The sequence below is a fragment of the Cottoperca gobio genome, chromosome 5 (genome assembly GCF_900634415.1).
Source record: "Cottoperca gobio chromosome 5, fCotGob3.1, whole genome shotgun sequence".
Classification (NCBI taxonomy): Eukaryota; Metazoa; Chordata; class Actinopteri; order Perciformes; family Bovichtidae; genus Cottoperca; species Cottoperca gobio.
The window spans coordinates 19450985-19466128 of record NC_041359.1 but is presented as its reverse complement, the minus strand read 5'-3'; the positions used below and the strand labels follow the sequence as shown (position 1 = coordinate 19466128).

General features: G+C 40.0%; 1 protein-coding gene across 1 annotated transcript; it reads right to left on the bottom strand.

The window, feature by feature from the left end:
* Positions 1 to 164: 164 nt before the first annotated feature.
* On the bottom strand, positions 165 to 13724 carry LOC115008637 (LIM domain and actin-binding protein 1-like). Its single transcript, XM_029432348.1, has 10 exons — positions 13616 to 13724; positions 10396 to 10535; positions 9959 to 10004; positions 6542 to 6973; positions 4172 to 4226; positions 3844 to 3926; positions 2990 to 3068; positions 2747 to 2778; positions 2508 to 2641; positions 165 to 2386 (listed from the first exon to the last, which is right to left on the bottom strand). Exons 2-10 carry the CDS (start codon positions 10512 to 10514, stop codon positions 1309 to 1311), a joined length of 2058 nt encoding a protein of 685 aa, XP_029288208.1. The 5' UTR covers positions 10515 to 10535; positions 13616 to 13724; the 3' UTR covers positions 165 to 1308.
* Positions 13725 to 15144: the final 1420 nt, after the last annotated feature.

Sequence of the window (15144 nt, the reverse complement as noted above, 5' to 3'; positions counted from 1 at the left end):
GTCTTGGATGTCAAAAATGTTCTTTCAACAAATCCAAGTTGATTAAAAACAGTTGTCTCCTGTGAAGAAGTGCAACTCATCAGTGAGCTGGTAGTTCTGTGCTTATAGTAAATTGGGTTAATTTGTGAACTCAAGTAGAAGTAAAAGTCCTCGACTGCAAACGCTGGATTTCCTTATAGATACATTTTTATTGTGTTTCAACAATAAATAAATAAAGTCCAGAATTTATTGCCCAATGTGTCATTATACAAATCATGGAAAAATATTCTGCAGGGAAAACATATGTTCCAGGGCACATTTTAAAATACAAAGTGTTTTACAAACCATATATAAAGTGGATCACATTTCAAATCACAAATCCAGAAGGCCCAAAGGAGATGATTCATATGCTATTAGGCAGATCCTCTGCCAGACCAGAGAGCCCCCTGCAGGATATTGTTATTAAGGTTTCCTGATGGTAAAAGAGAAGCTCAAGACTCAATAACAGTCAAATGAGTAGACTGCATATCGTCTGCTTTATTTGAATAGTTTTGTTTGTAGATTTGTATTCTCATTTGGCTTCTGTTTAGTTTTTTCTTCATTTGACTATTTAAATTGAGACGATATGTAAAACTACAAAAGGCCCAGACATTTACACTCCACAAGATCTTGGTGTGCCTTTTTTTGGTATAAGATATTTAAGTCTTTTCTGCATCCTAGGAAGAGCAAAAATACACATAATGATAGTTTTGCTGGATGCAGAAGGGAAATGCCTGTCATTAAAAAGCACTTTAAGTGCTGCATAAAGTATAATGGTTTTTGGTCACACCACCTGCAAATAATACGCCACGGATAAAAATCATACATAAAATTATAAAGAGATTATTTAATTTAATAGAGGCCCTGAGTGCGTTGGTAGTCGAGTGGTTACAGCGCACGCCGTACAACTGCAAAGTCCAGGACTTGATTTTGACTTTGATTATTCCCCCCCCCTCCTCTCTGCCTTCTGTCAAATACAGGCGAAAAATGCAACAAACCAAACTTGTAAAGCGATGAATAGAGGCCTAACTTCCAGTATCACGAGTCCAATAAAATCTGTATTAGATACTTTACAGTATATAATTAAAACGTAAAAAAAAAAAGTGTACTTTAACAATTAAAGGCAGTTCTTTTCAATATAAAAGCACACACACACCTGTTAACATTTGTTTTCCATCTCTCCTATAGCACTATAAAATCTGGCGAAGCTACGTTTGTGATCTACCTATAAACTGAGAAAACAAAGTGTTACAAAGTGGAAGGGCGTGACAATAAGACTGTAAGATGGTCCTATGAGTCAGAGTCCTCCTCGTCATAGTAGCGGTTCCTCTTGATTATATCCTCTGCACTCAGCTCCTCAGCATCACTTCCTTCTTTGTCCTCCTCCCAGAAGCCGACATCCTGGGAGGCTCGGTTCTGCTTTGGCTCTGAAGGTGGAGAGGCATAGATATCCGGGGAGGCGCTTCTAAGAGAGCTTTCTTCTACCACCATCTTGTCTGCTGCTGCCGTTCCTCCCTGCACTCGTTCGTCTCTTTCTTCCAGTTGCTCCGTCTCCACATCCTCCTCTGAGATGGATTCACTTGCATTGGCTTCATCTTCGCTCGGTATTTGGGGCATCGCCTTCTCTTTCTTTTCCTGCCGTTTCACCTGCTGAGGCTCTGGCTTATTTTCCTCGGGTAGATCTTCCTCGGAGTGTTTTTCCTCGAATGATGCTCTCCAGTCCTGCAGGGATTTGAGCGGGCGACGAGGTTCCTTGGGTTCCAGACTGATTGCGGGTGTGGGTTTAGCTGCGATTGTAAAAGGCCGAATGCGCTCCTTTAGAGAAGAGCTCCTCCTCAGGCTCTTCAGTTCAGCCCGATCGGAGCTCTGGAAGGATGATGAAACCTCGTCCCCTGGGGGCCACTTGGCTCTCCAGGGTCGGCCTGAAGACACTCCCTCTGTGACTGGACTAAGAGCTTCTGTCCCAGAGGAGCCCTCACCAGCCGGGGGAGGCCAGGCGATCCTCAGCCTGCGTTTCTCAGCTGGCTTCTCTGTAGACTCAGGCATCTCATCAGACCTGGCACGTGTCTGCACACGTGTCTCCAGTCTAGCAGTCAGGTCTGTAACCTTAACCTGTGGGGATGTTTCCTCGGTTGGGGTCACCGGTTTGTCTGAGATACTCTCAGCTGGACGCGTCATGGCCGCTGGAGCCTCTTCTTCCTTTGGAGTCACCGCTTGGTCACTTTCGTCTCCATCAGCTCGAGGCTCCCAACGCTCCTTGTGAGGCCGATGGCCAAAGCCCTCATCATAGTTGCCTTTAGCTTTAAACAGCTGGTTGAAATGGGGCTTGCAGTAGATGTTGCCATGCAGAGAGGCGTAGTTCCCAAGACTAGAAATAGAAAGTGGCAGAGATATTATTTTGAAAATGTTCCTTTTTGCGGTTCTTGAAAAAATCAAATCAAAAACACATGATGAAAATTCAGGAAATATGCGACAGTGCAAGAACAAACCTGAGCGTTGTGCTGCAGTGAACACAGCGGAAGCAACTTTTGTGGTAGACACGTTGAAGAGCCAGCAGTCTCTCCAGCGGGTACACAGTCTTTAGACAAGCGAAGCACGTCTCCCTCACCGGTGGGCTGAACTTCTAAAACACACAATAATAGTATATCCATAAGTAACAAGGGTTGGAATTGGACATTTCTTTTGATGATTCATGGATGTCTCGTGATTTTTGTGACGACTGACTCACCCTAGATGCTTTGGGTTGCTCGCTGCTCTCCCCTGAAACAGACAAAACATCGGTCAGTGTTGTACCTCAGAAGCCAGCTGAAAAGGGCAATTAAACAAAACTCTACCTCATTCTGCGTGACAAACTTATTTAGGTATATTATTATTGTAGTTAATGTTCTAATTCATATGTTATATTACCGGTAATACTGTATCAAGGACATTAACGTGGGAACATGTCCTTGTAGTATCCACTGAGACTCACCATTGCACTCAGCTGCATGAATGTGTTTCTGATTTACTGAGTCAGGAGTTTTTGCAGCAGGAACCTCTGTGGTCAGACCCTGGAGGAAACACAAAAGGGAAGCTCATGCTACATCATGAACTGCTGTGTATTGTACCCATTTCTGGTTTAGGTAGTAAGGAAGAAATTAAGGGAAAAGGAAGACATCAAACTGTGTAAATAGAGTAACATTAGTGGGTAGATCTGCAGAGAAAGACACAAATCACCAAGACACAATGTTCCCTTTACTTTTGGCTTGTTAACTAATGATCGGAGTTCAGTCGTCTTAAAAACCGGTGCATGAGAATAGATTTATTTCAGACCATTTTTAATAATCTGAACTGTACTAATGTTTTTACTGTGGGGGTAAACTCCAGTAATCTGGGAAATACTGTAATGATCATTAAGTTTGTGATTAAATCCACTTATATGTGATTTATCTCACTTATCTTTGTATTTAGTTTTATTGGGAAATTTCTTAGTTCCCATTAAATTTAGAAAAGTAATATATAACTTAATATACAATAAATGTTTTTGGTTTTTTATTATTTCTTTTTAATTAATTAAGTTTTTAATTGATGTGTTGAAAGTGGCTCTTTGTTTTAACCACAATTAAAAATGCTTTATTTATGACTACTGGCCTTTAAAAACACCTGTAGCTAAATAAATAAAAAACACCCACTGTTAACCCGTAATTTATAACACACATCCCAAACCTAAATTAAAATGTTTTAATCTATATTTGTGTGTTTTTTTAAATAGTTTCACAAAAGTTTAATATTCCACACTATATTTCTGAAGTTGTATGTTTTGAATTCAGCTGCTGTTAAACTCACGGCGCGAGCGGTGCCCTGTTTAAAAACAGCAGCCTGGTACTTGGCCATCTTCTCCTTCATGGATGTGGAGTCCAACACTCTACCTAAAGCAGAAGAGATGATCACATTTAACGATTCGACTGTATTCTGCATGAAAACTGTGGCTGCGTTTCACTAAAGCAGCAAATGATCGGATTCAGTTCAAAAGTATTATTCATGATCCAGTTATGGCACATACTAGCGTGCTCCAAGAAACACAACTGCTTGTAACTCAGTAGTTTTAGGATTCAAAGTTAAGGGGTTAGGAGATGACAATTCATTGTGTGTGTATGTGTGCGTTAGTCTTTACTGCCATGTTGGTCCATGTCCTCTGATGAAGTACTTCGTCGAGTTGTCCTGCCGCCCTGTACGAGTAAAAGTGAAAGAAAAGAAGAAGATTGATGAAACCAGAGGTCCAGTTTACAAAACTGAAAGACTTGAGCACCAACCCGGTTTCCTCTCCCAGCTTTACGTTAGGCCAAACCTGAGTCCTCGGTGTAAAACAGATGGAGAATATCAAGTGGTTGTTTTCTCATGAAAGTATAAAAATATAGTTACATTTCCTAATTAACTTTAAATAGGAGGTCTAAATATTTTGCCAGCAGATTCAAATTGTTTACAGAACGTACAACCTTCGTTTCTTTATAATACACTTTCCAGGGATTGAATAAAGGCAATAAAGTAAGGCCATGAATAAATGATACGAGATTCTTCCTCGGCATTAAGGACTTGTATGTTTGGTCTATGCCGTTTTGCCGGTAACACTCGTTGACTTCTTTATTCTTCACAGAATATTTTGTCTGTACACCCCCCCCCCCCCCGGAGAATACTGCAACGGAAAATGCGGTGAGCATGCCTCACGCACCATCTGTGGAGGGCCGCCCCGCGGTGCTTCGTGAACAGTCAGATATGCAGCTTCAGGGACACGTAGTACACATAAATCCTTCTGCCTTAACTTATCACTTGAAGGCCTCTGATGCACTGCCATACGAAGGCCTTTGGAACATACTGCCCAAAAAAAAACTAATTACAGGCTCCAGCTCAGCAACCCTTCACTAAAGACAAACCAGGTCTAGTACGAGAGTCACCACTAAATACCATGGGCCAGTCTGACCTCTGTCTCCTGCAGAAAACAATGCCAGGTATCTGCATGGACAACCACCAACATGTCTTTGACCTGCAGTCCAAAGAAGCAAAACAGATTCCATTGCACTTTACTTAAAGAATGAGCTGTGTGTGTGTGTGTGTGTGTGTGTGTGTGTGTGTGTGTGTGTGTGTGTGTGTGTGTGTGCCCACGTGTCACCAACACTAATGAGTAAACCAGACAGTTTCTCTCAGCAGTTATCACACACACACACACACACACACACACACACACACACACACACACACACACACACACACACACACACACACACACACACACACACACACACACACACACACACACACACACACACACACACACACACACACACACACAGGGTTTGGGCCAATTAAAATAGCCCATTCCTTCAGGGGGCTTCACTGGGACTGTGGAGTCCTGTTGTGCCACCATCTTCCTCAGCCACATAAGTCCAAACAGCAACTGCATCATAAAAGACTCTAAGCTTCAGTTCGACGAGGCCATGGAGGCATTACCCTACTGTATTTGTGTTCACTGAATAAGAAGAAGTTCAGCCTTTTCATCCAGTATTGGCAGAGTAAGTGTTACATGTTCACCAGTAACTGCTACACTTCTTCTTTCCTATTAGTGACTGGCGTTAGTCATACTGTCAAGCATCTTTTTTTAAAGACTACAACTTCCAGAGCTGAAGACATTATAGCAAAAGTGACAGAGAGCAGGTTAAGTAAAATGTCGACAGTTGTGTTTCTTTTCACTTGATCATTTATATTAATGTATGCAGTGGTGTGACGACTGCTGCACATTCACAGGAAAAAAACGAAAACCTAAAACTTCTGTTGGAAATCCAGAGTAAACACTGTGGCTAATGAAAAGTGAGATAAAGCCAGCTGCTCCTCAGAGGTGATCCTCTGAAGAAAGAAACAGCCCCTCGGTCAGGAATGTTCCCACATTCCTCTGTTATGGAAGGTGAAGAGTGGAGGGCTTGTTGTTTTGGGCTAAGAGGGAGAGAGACACCGAAGAAGAGTAAAAGGGACATAAAATAGGAGGGGGGGGGGGGGGGGGGAGTAAATCCAGGTGGAACAAGACTACTTAAGAAAAAACAGGGAACTGAGAACACTAGGAAGAATGCAACTGAAAGTATGAACATCTTAAAACATAACTATGCTTAGCACTGAGTATTTAGGGTCAAAGAAAGGAGCTTGGCTTTCACTGTTATGGCTGGATGGAGAAGTCCATTACGGTCAGTAACAGGTGACTTCTCATCTCTCTTTCACATGTGGAAACTAATAACATAATCCCATGCAATGCCTGAGAAACATGGCCAATACATACGCAGCTGTCAAAGCTGGCAAGACTAAGCGCCTCATTCACAAAGCACTCATGCAAACAAATATGATCTCAGTTAATGACGAATGTATGCACTGACAACTTTTTTGGCGGTTTTGTAGATACTTAAATAATGTAATTATTAAAGTAGGGGATGTCCTGGTGCTTGTTGAAGTGTCTCAAATGTATCAGAAGAAGAGATGCAGGAAATGATCAGTCTGTATCTACCTTGCTCATGGCGTCCTCTCCCCTCTCAAACTTCATCTTCAGGTTGTTCAGTGGCACTCTGGGTTTTTCATAAGAGGCACGGGGGCTGGTCGGGACTTGCTCTTCAAGCTTTTCAGCTCTTTCACGGTGTGTCAGCTCATCCCTGTCCATCCCTGTTTGCTCTTCACCTTTGGATGCTTCTGGAGCTGGTGCGGGCTGCTGGACACGACTAGCTGTAAGTTGATCTCTCGGAGCGGGTGGCAGGTCAGGGCTCTTTAATGGAGGACTGTGTTCAGGGATAGAAGCAGGCCTGGCCAGAGCAGGAGGCCTGGAGCGAGAGCTGGACTGGGTAGGAGGTGGGACGGAGGAAGGCTTGTTCTGTGCCTGCTCCCAGCGCTTCTTCAGAGCACTCAGGTTGCCTGACCGCAGGGAGGGTGACACACTCTCAGAAGACTGTGAGGAAGACAAGGAGACATTAAAAACTGAAAGGGAAAATGATTCACAAACACTGTCAATTAAAAGCAAAAGTATAAATTGGGTCTTCTTACGTGAATTACAAAAGTGTTTCTATTTGGCCAACAGTACTAAACATACAGATGGGTGGAATGAAGGGAAATGCCAGAATATGAGCTTGGCTTCACTGACAGATTAGGTGAACAGCTGTTCAAAGTTGGTCCAGGAAGTAGATGTTTTGCTTAGGCAGCTGAAGGGAACGATTGGCTCAAGATAGAGAAAGCAGAGTTGAGCATGCAGGCAGATTTTCTAAGCTGCATTCCTTTCCACACGACAACTTCACCTTTCCCCAAAAAGAAACACTGAGGAGGGCTCTGTTCACCACCATTCATGACAATAAAACAATGTTGAGCAGCAAACAGCACAACAGGAGGCACACTACCGCCGCGTGACCTCCGGGAACTTCCTTAATTATAAAAGAGGAATGACACGTTGAAGAAAGAGGATGTGGACATGTGTACAAATCACTTTCATATAAGTAAGTTAATCAACTAATAAATCTTAGAAAAACATTGTGAGCTTCTTTAGGCAAGCTGGGGTTTGGTCAGTAGGAAACATTTAAACACTATTATGTTATGAAAACCACAATTCCTCAAACAACAAACTTTAAATCAATGTTCAACTTAATTTAAAGATGATTAGAGATGACAAACAAGCAATAATACGCAATTATTCCCCAAAAGACTTAACTACCATAGCGTATTAGAACATCAAACTACATCTGGTAGAGCTACAAATAAGTTATATGAACTTGCACAAACACAGAGACACAAACCAGAAAAAGGAAAGAAGAAAGAATAAGAACATAAGAATAAAATAACTAAACACAAAAGGGACAAAAAAACCAAAGTGCACAAAAAACTGACGCACAATTACTGTCTTTGTGAGGCAAGTCCAGGGTGAGCGCAGAGAACTGGACAGTGGCGAGATTGTTCCAGTTTTTTAAGCAAAAAGACAAAAAAAACAAGAAAAACCCTGAGACTGTGTTGGAGTACAAACGAGGTGTAACCACAACTTGACAGCAGTGAACGTGAGAGTCCTTTGGTTGGTCCTTCTTTACAGGTCAGTGTGTTGAGAGACAGAGCTGTCCCAGATGTTAGCAACTAGACAAGAGCAAGTCCAGCCCCTTTAACACCAGGAAAGTGAATGAGAGAGTCAGAATACCCAGGAAGCCAGAGCAGGAAATGATACATTCAGGGAAAAGTTAACTCTTTGTGTGCTGTGTCGGCTTTGACATTTTTCCGCGTGCAAATTATTTCTGAAGATAATAGCAGTAAATGTGTCTAAATAGTACTTCTTTTCACAGACAGAAAAGAATGACAGAAAATATGAAATACACACCAAGATGGAGGGGGAAATACCATGACAAAAAAGAACAAAAGCCACTCAAAGAATACGTTTTTTATGATTATTTTCTGCCATTTTGCCGTGTATTTGACAGAGAAAAGGGAGAGAGAGAAAGAGGGGTATGACAAAACGTCCCAGTGCTGGAATCAAACCCCGGACGTTGCGGTTATATGGTATGCTCTGTAACCACACGGCTCACAAGGCACTCCATAACAGAGGTTTAAACAGATTTTTAAACACTACTCAGAAAATAAAAACTATAGCATTGGCATAGCTTCCCTGCCGCCTGCTATTTATGTTGATTATATTGTCTGCACTTGATGTCTTATTGTTGTGTTGTTTTATCTTGTGGTGTGTTTAGTGCTATTCCAGAGGACCACAATGGAAATAAACCTTTATAGGCTTTATTGTGTTTTCATCCTCTGTGATTTATAATGTATGAAATTACTAATTCTTACAATTCAATTCTTTTTTTTTTTTTTGCCTTGAATCTGTCGATTATATATATTTATTATTACTAATTAACTCTAAAAATTATGACAGATACCCATGTTGTAATTAATTTAATGGACTAATCATTTAATTGTCGTGTTTTAAAAGTTCCCTCCTTCCCTCAACTTCCCCCCTCACACGCACACGCGCGCACACACACACACACACACACACACACACACACACGGTCTTTCAATGTGATTATCAATCAAACTTGTCTCAAGTAATTGAACTAGACTTCCGTATTTCTGTAATAATGGCATGTGCTCATATCCACACATAGTATTGGTTGCTGAAAATGATTACAAACTATGATGAATCACATCAAATGTAAATTAGTTTAAAGAAATAACCCAAAAACCTGAAGTCACAGAGAAAAATGTGTCATCAGAGCATCTTTTAAGTTATATTCTTTAAAAAAAAAACAAAGCCTTCTCGTCATTGTAATTTCATCCAGATCATTAAACAAAGAATACTGAAGCTAATAAGCTTTTAAAGCAGCTGGCTCACACACACACACACACACACACACACACCGGTAAACAATGGCCATACAGTATATTCACAGCAACATTACCTTATATTTCCTCATTGTACTAGAGATGATCAGTGATTTATATAATCTCCGTCCTGCTTTGTCTATGAGTCTTTCACACTGACAAAGCAGCTAACGTACAGTTGGAGCCACACAGATTTAAAAAGGGGATTACACTGAAGTAGGATTATAGGTTTGATAGCCTTGCCCATCGCATCACAAGTGGCCAATGAGACATCAGGCAAGACGGTGTGTTGGCATGGCGAGTGTGTGTGTTCAATAATTAGTTAACACCAGCAGCAGCTACTGAAGCGAAACATGCAGCATAAACACACTTCACTTAATCTTGTACTTTGCTAAGAGAGGCTTATCAAAATGCTGTAAACAAGATGCATCATAAATTTAGATTTCATGTGCGAAACTGTCAACTTACATTTGTCTTTCTTGTATCAAATTCAGGAACAGCTGCACAATGCCATTTCATAAAGCTCAAGAAATATATCTCTAAACTGAAATACACTGTCACCAGCATCCTTTACAGACATACTCACTCCTTTCTTCTTCTCGGCAGTTGACACCTCAGCAGCTCTCTGGTACCTGAGAGAGAAAGAAACAACACTGACCTCTGGTGACTCAAAACAAAAACATAGGCTTCTCTATGAACTGTGGAACTTCTCTCAAGAACCCTGCAAGGCGTTCAAGAACTGTAAAAACAAAGATTGTTTTTAACCTTTTCAGATATTAGTTTGTACGGTTATATTTTAGCTGGCAGCTTCTTTAGATATAGTTTCAATTTAGTTTCAGTTACATTTTTTTTGGGGGGGGTGAGAAGAAAATGAGACGTATTCTTGATGCATTTTAAACAAGCACTGAGTAATACAAAATATTAAATCATAGCAGGTAAAGACGTCATTTTTCAACACATCTTCAGCTGAGTCAAAAGGGTAACCACTTGTTTTCTGGCGGCAGAAATGACAGTTTTACTCACTTGGAGAAGCGTTCAGCGATGGCATTGTTTCTCCCTCGGCCGCTGAGTGACAGCTCCTTCGCAGTGACACGCAAGGACTGTGCCGCCCAGTTCCGTCGGTTGAATGGAGCACTTTCCATTTCTAGCAGTGATCTGAATACCTGAAATACAAACGCAACCATCATCAGCCATGTTTATTACTACACCATTATATCTGTTCACTTCACTCATATATTCCCCAAACCTTGACTGGAGACAACTAAACTTCCGTCATAGTTTTGCTGTTTTTAAAATGAGTTCAAATCATAAGGAATTTTCCCAAGGAAACCGTTTTCTTTAAGAAAAAGGCCAATTTAAAAACTCATGTCAGAGTCTTAGTACTCCTTCCTGCAGCACTACATTGCATTCATCATTTACTTTCTTCATTGAGAACAAATATTAAATCAACAACAAAAGTGACATTTTATTAAACCCAGTTCTCCGGATCAACAGAGGAAATGTGAGGTAACGTAACACAGGATGAGTAATTGATATAAAAATAAACATTTTGTGGGTGAAGTATTCCTTTAAAAGAAACAGCCTGAAAAAGTATTACTCCTTGTAACCGGAAAATAAAACGCTCCATCCTCTTTTCATCTGATAGTAGAATCATCTGACATCTACAAGTTGTGCGTTTAGCGTTTGAGACCACCATACTGACAGTGCTGGCTGCATGTCAAAACTATCTTGACATGCCACAGTCCATGTTTGTGCATGTAGAACAACTATGTGCTGTCTGAGATCACCGATTTGCAAGTTTGTAACACGCTTTCCATCAGTTTACCTCACACCCCCACGACCTGACATACATACCAAAGAGCGGCTGACCATACATGTGTTTATGCAGTTATGCACGCAAACAAACAACTTGACATGTTCGAACATGCAGACCGGTTTGTGCCGCATGATTGCAAGATGGAAACACAAGAGTGCGAGTACATTATCATTATGAGAGGATAACTCGCCATGGGCAACATTCACAAAAAGACTAGAGAAAAGCAGCGTCGACACTGCAAACCACACACGGTCTTTCTTTAACTTCACTCAGACAAACTACAGACGAGTGATGCACCTCTAATGTCATGAATCCTCCTTTTAGTGCTCAGACAGTACATTATAACCATATGTTTAAATCACCACTGTGTGCGCAGGTGACAGACTAAATAATCATTTACTATCTGGGCCTTTTCACTCAGGTACAGGCGTATTACATCACCACTCGTAAGCAAAGTGATACGGGTGACAAGTCTGAGGACTTTGGACCAAACTGAATTTCAACATAGCCCTGATTAAAAAAAAACTGTCAAATGCAACTACACTGCACTACTGACTGTATTACCTACAGAGTTACATAAAATACAATATATTAATCATATGTAATAATTCTATGCAATTAGTTAGACACAACACAATGATGTGAAGTGCTTACTAGTCATACATCTGAATAGCTTTGGGCTGTTTACAGTTGCTACATTGTTTTGAGGCCTGATGGGCAAGTTAGTTAACCTTGTTTTATTAATTAGTTGCATGTTGTGCTATGTATAGTTACTATTAAGGCCGTAGTTGAGTTTAATCTAGCCGCAGTTCTAGTAGCAATTTAACTTGCCATGCTGAAATCACTAGTTAGCTTCGGTTTCTACCCTGTTAGTAATGTTTTTAGGATATCAAGCCAGCATGTACTGGTTGAGGCAGGCAGGGACACACCCTGAACAGGTCACCAGTCCCTCACAGGGACAATACAGGTGTCCTAAGTGTAGAGTCGCCAATCCACCTCTTTTGCATATCCTCCAACTGTTGAAGAAAGCTAGAACAACTGAAGAAAACAGGGAGAACGAATCAACTCCTGCAAAAATGTCTTAAAACTGAGAAACAAAACTCAAGTTCGTCTCAAACATTCATAAGTGTACAAATAGAAGAAACTGAGCTGAACAGAGCTGTCATCTGAAAATCAATACACAGCAGGAAATGTTTGCAATATAAATAAAGGAGTAGGGTGGAGTCATAGCATGCTTTTCCTGTATGTAAAAACAATCCTAGTGCGTTCATATTCTGACTTTCTTTTGTAGTACCTGGTTCGGAAGCCTTTAGTAAAGACGCTAAATTGTCTTCACAGTATTGTATGAGAAGCTAATATTTCAATGTTTTACTCTGCAGACGAGTATGACATGCAGGTCACTATTTAAATCCACATAAAAACTGCACAAACCATTGTTTGTAAATTAAACATATTTAAATCGCAATATTATTCATTTAAATTGTAACAACAGGTAATCTTAATGTTTAATACATTGTCACGCTACCTACTTCACTAAGGATTATTTGCTTTACCTCCACACCTCCTAGCATGATGTCATTGATTTTATGTATTACCTCTCTGTTCAAGATTTGAGAGAACGTTGACTTAATTGTGATTAATTAAAGGCAACACAGGAAACATAATGTTAACAAAAGGCGGCCCTGTTACAGCGATAAAAACCAATCACAGGCTATCTGAAATATGAGCTTTTGAAAACTGATAATCTAAAACACCAGCATTTAGCTTCTCCATCACTTGTTATCAGTGAAAGGTGGACACTGACCTTTAACCCTCGATTTAAACCAACTTCTCCTCAACAAAAAGTAACCACAGCAGTCAGATACAGTATGACTCATAAGTAAGGAGGAGTCCACTTAGACCTAAGACGCAATTCTTTTTAAAAGCACAAAATATGTTGTTTGTATGGAAATAATTGAGCTTGAACTGAAGAATCGCTACTGAGGCGATACAATAAATATTAATGTTGAAGATTGGTAACCCTGCTCAGAGGCCATCATGTTATTTGAAGAAGTTACATTTCAGCTGTGTTAACACTGTAAAAATGCAAACTAGTTATAGCATACAGATAGTTATTAAGGCTACTTCATATATAATTGTTACACGTAAGTTGTATTTGAATGAGGAAAATAAAGTGACAATCTAAGCCTACAACACAGACAGCAGCTCGCCTGGTTGTGCATCGATTCTCTCGACAGACAGTGAGTCCTTTGAGAGCAAGACATCGGCCTATATGCACGTGCGTTATTAATAAAAATCAACGTCTGAACCTAAACACCAACAGGCTCGTTCGACTTTTCAAAATACATACATTTGGTGTTTTTACAACAGCCCTAGCTCGACTTATTTACATATATTTCCACGTCCTTTCTTTGAGTTTTGTCTTACCTGTGCGAACTTCCGTTGAGTCACTCTTTTTGTGAAACCTTTAGACACCTGACACTCGCTGCCGCGTCTGCGTCACCGCCCGGTGTGTGTGGGACAGACAGAGGTAGAGGGAACAGAAAGGTGTCATGGGAGTGGAAGAGCTGGGTCATGTGATTTTATGCACCAATGACCTTCGGTATTGCATTACCCCTACCTGGTACATGTTGTCTGTGTGAGCGCGTGGGTGCGCCCACCACCACCACCACCGACCCACCCACCCAAATTCCTGAGAAAACCAAGCAGTACTCGAGCTAAGAGAAAGCACAGGGAAGTAAACGAGAGAGAGAGAGACTCATGAACAACAGAGGTTTCTTCGACAGAGCAGCAGTGGATTCCCCAGGAACTGTCAATGCAGTGATGTAGACAGAGTCCTCTTATATAGGATATTTTAATATCTTAAAAGATTATTTTATAATATAAGTGCTAAATAATAATAATAATAATAACAACAACTGTATGTTACGATAATAACAATACTAATAATATTAACAATAATCATAATAAACTTCATTTATAGCACCTTTCATTAACAACATGGAGCTCAAAGTGCTTTACAAAAAAAATTAGAAGAAAGAAATGAGCAGACTTGCAATCAATATAGTTAGAAGAGAGCTCTGATTCAGAAATGTCCATGCTCTTAAAGCAAAGGTGACAATGTAGGGACGTGGGAAGTGTCATATGTACAACTTTACAATAGGCAACACTATAGCACAATAGAACATTTCAAACAATAGCACCTTTGTTGGATCTTGCGTTATTTATTGGGAATAAAAAAAGGTTGTCGCTGTGCATGCTGCATTGGATGTTTGCATTACATTTGCCTTTTAAATAAGGTCAGCTGGGTGGTGTAGTGAAAAGGGAGATCATGGGTTTGATTTGAGAAAACTACTCCATTTTACTTTGTGCGTAACATAATGAAACAATCCCTTTAGAGAATCTAAACATAGAGAAAGGGACAGTTTTGTCAATGTATTAAGCTAATGTAAAGTTGCTTACTTTTTTTTTCTTTCTTACTATATACTTCCGGGTATGTTGTGAATTTCATCAAGGGATCCAAAAACCTAAAATAGCACATGATAAATGATTTGTTGATTGTATTTTGTATTATTAATCTGAATCTGAATCTGTAAAGTAACTAAAGCTTTCAGATATATTTAATGGAGTAAAAAGTACGATATTTGGCTCATAATTGTAGAGGAGTAGAAGAATAAAGTAGCAGGAAATGGAAATATTCAAGTACTACATTTTAAGAACTTACAGTACAGAGTAAATGTGCTTGGATACTAAGGACATAAAGCAATAAGTATTTGTTTGTTTGTTTGTGTAACATTTCAATATATTGTTTGAATATCTTGTTGTTGTTTTAGTTAAATGTTTTGTCTCTTGTTGTTGAAAACAATACATATCAACTAAAAACTGTCCAAATAAATAAATATTCTCCCAATATATTGCCATTTTACAAACGTTCAAGGCCAACAGTGGAAAACAAA

Coding starts and splice junctions, on each gene's coding strand:
- LOC115008637 (XM_029432348.1), bottom strand. CDS start 10,514: ATGGAAAGTGCTCCATTCAACCGACGGAACTGGGCGGCACAGTCCTTG. Junction 3,069..3,843: donor AACAGGGCACCGCTCGCGCC/GTGAGTTTAACA, acceptor TGTTTCCTCCAG/GGTCTGACCACAGAGGTTCC. Junction 2,642..2,746: donor AGCAACCCAAAGCATCTAGG/GTGAGTCAGTCG, acceptor TGTGTGTTTTAG/AAGTTCAGCCCACCGGTGAG.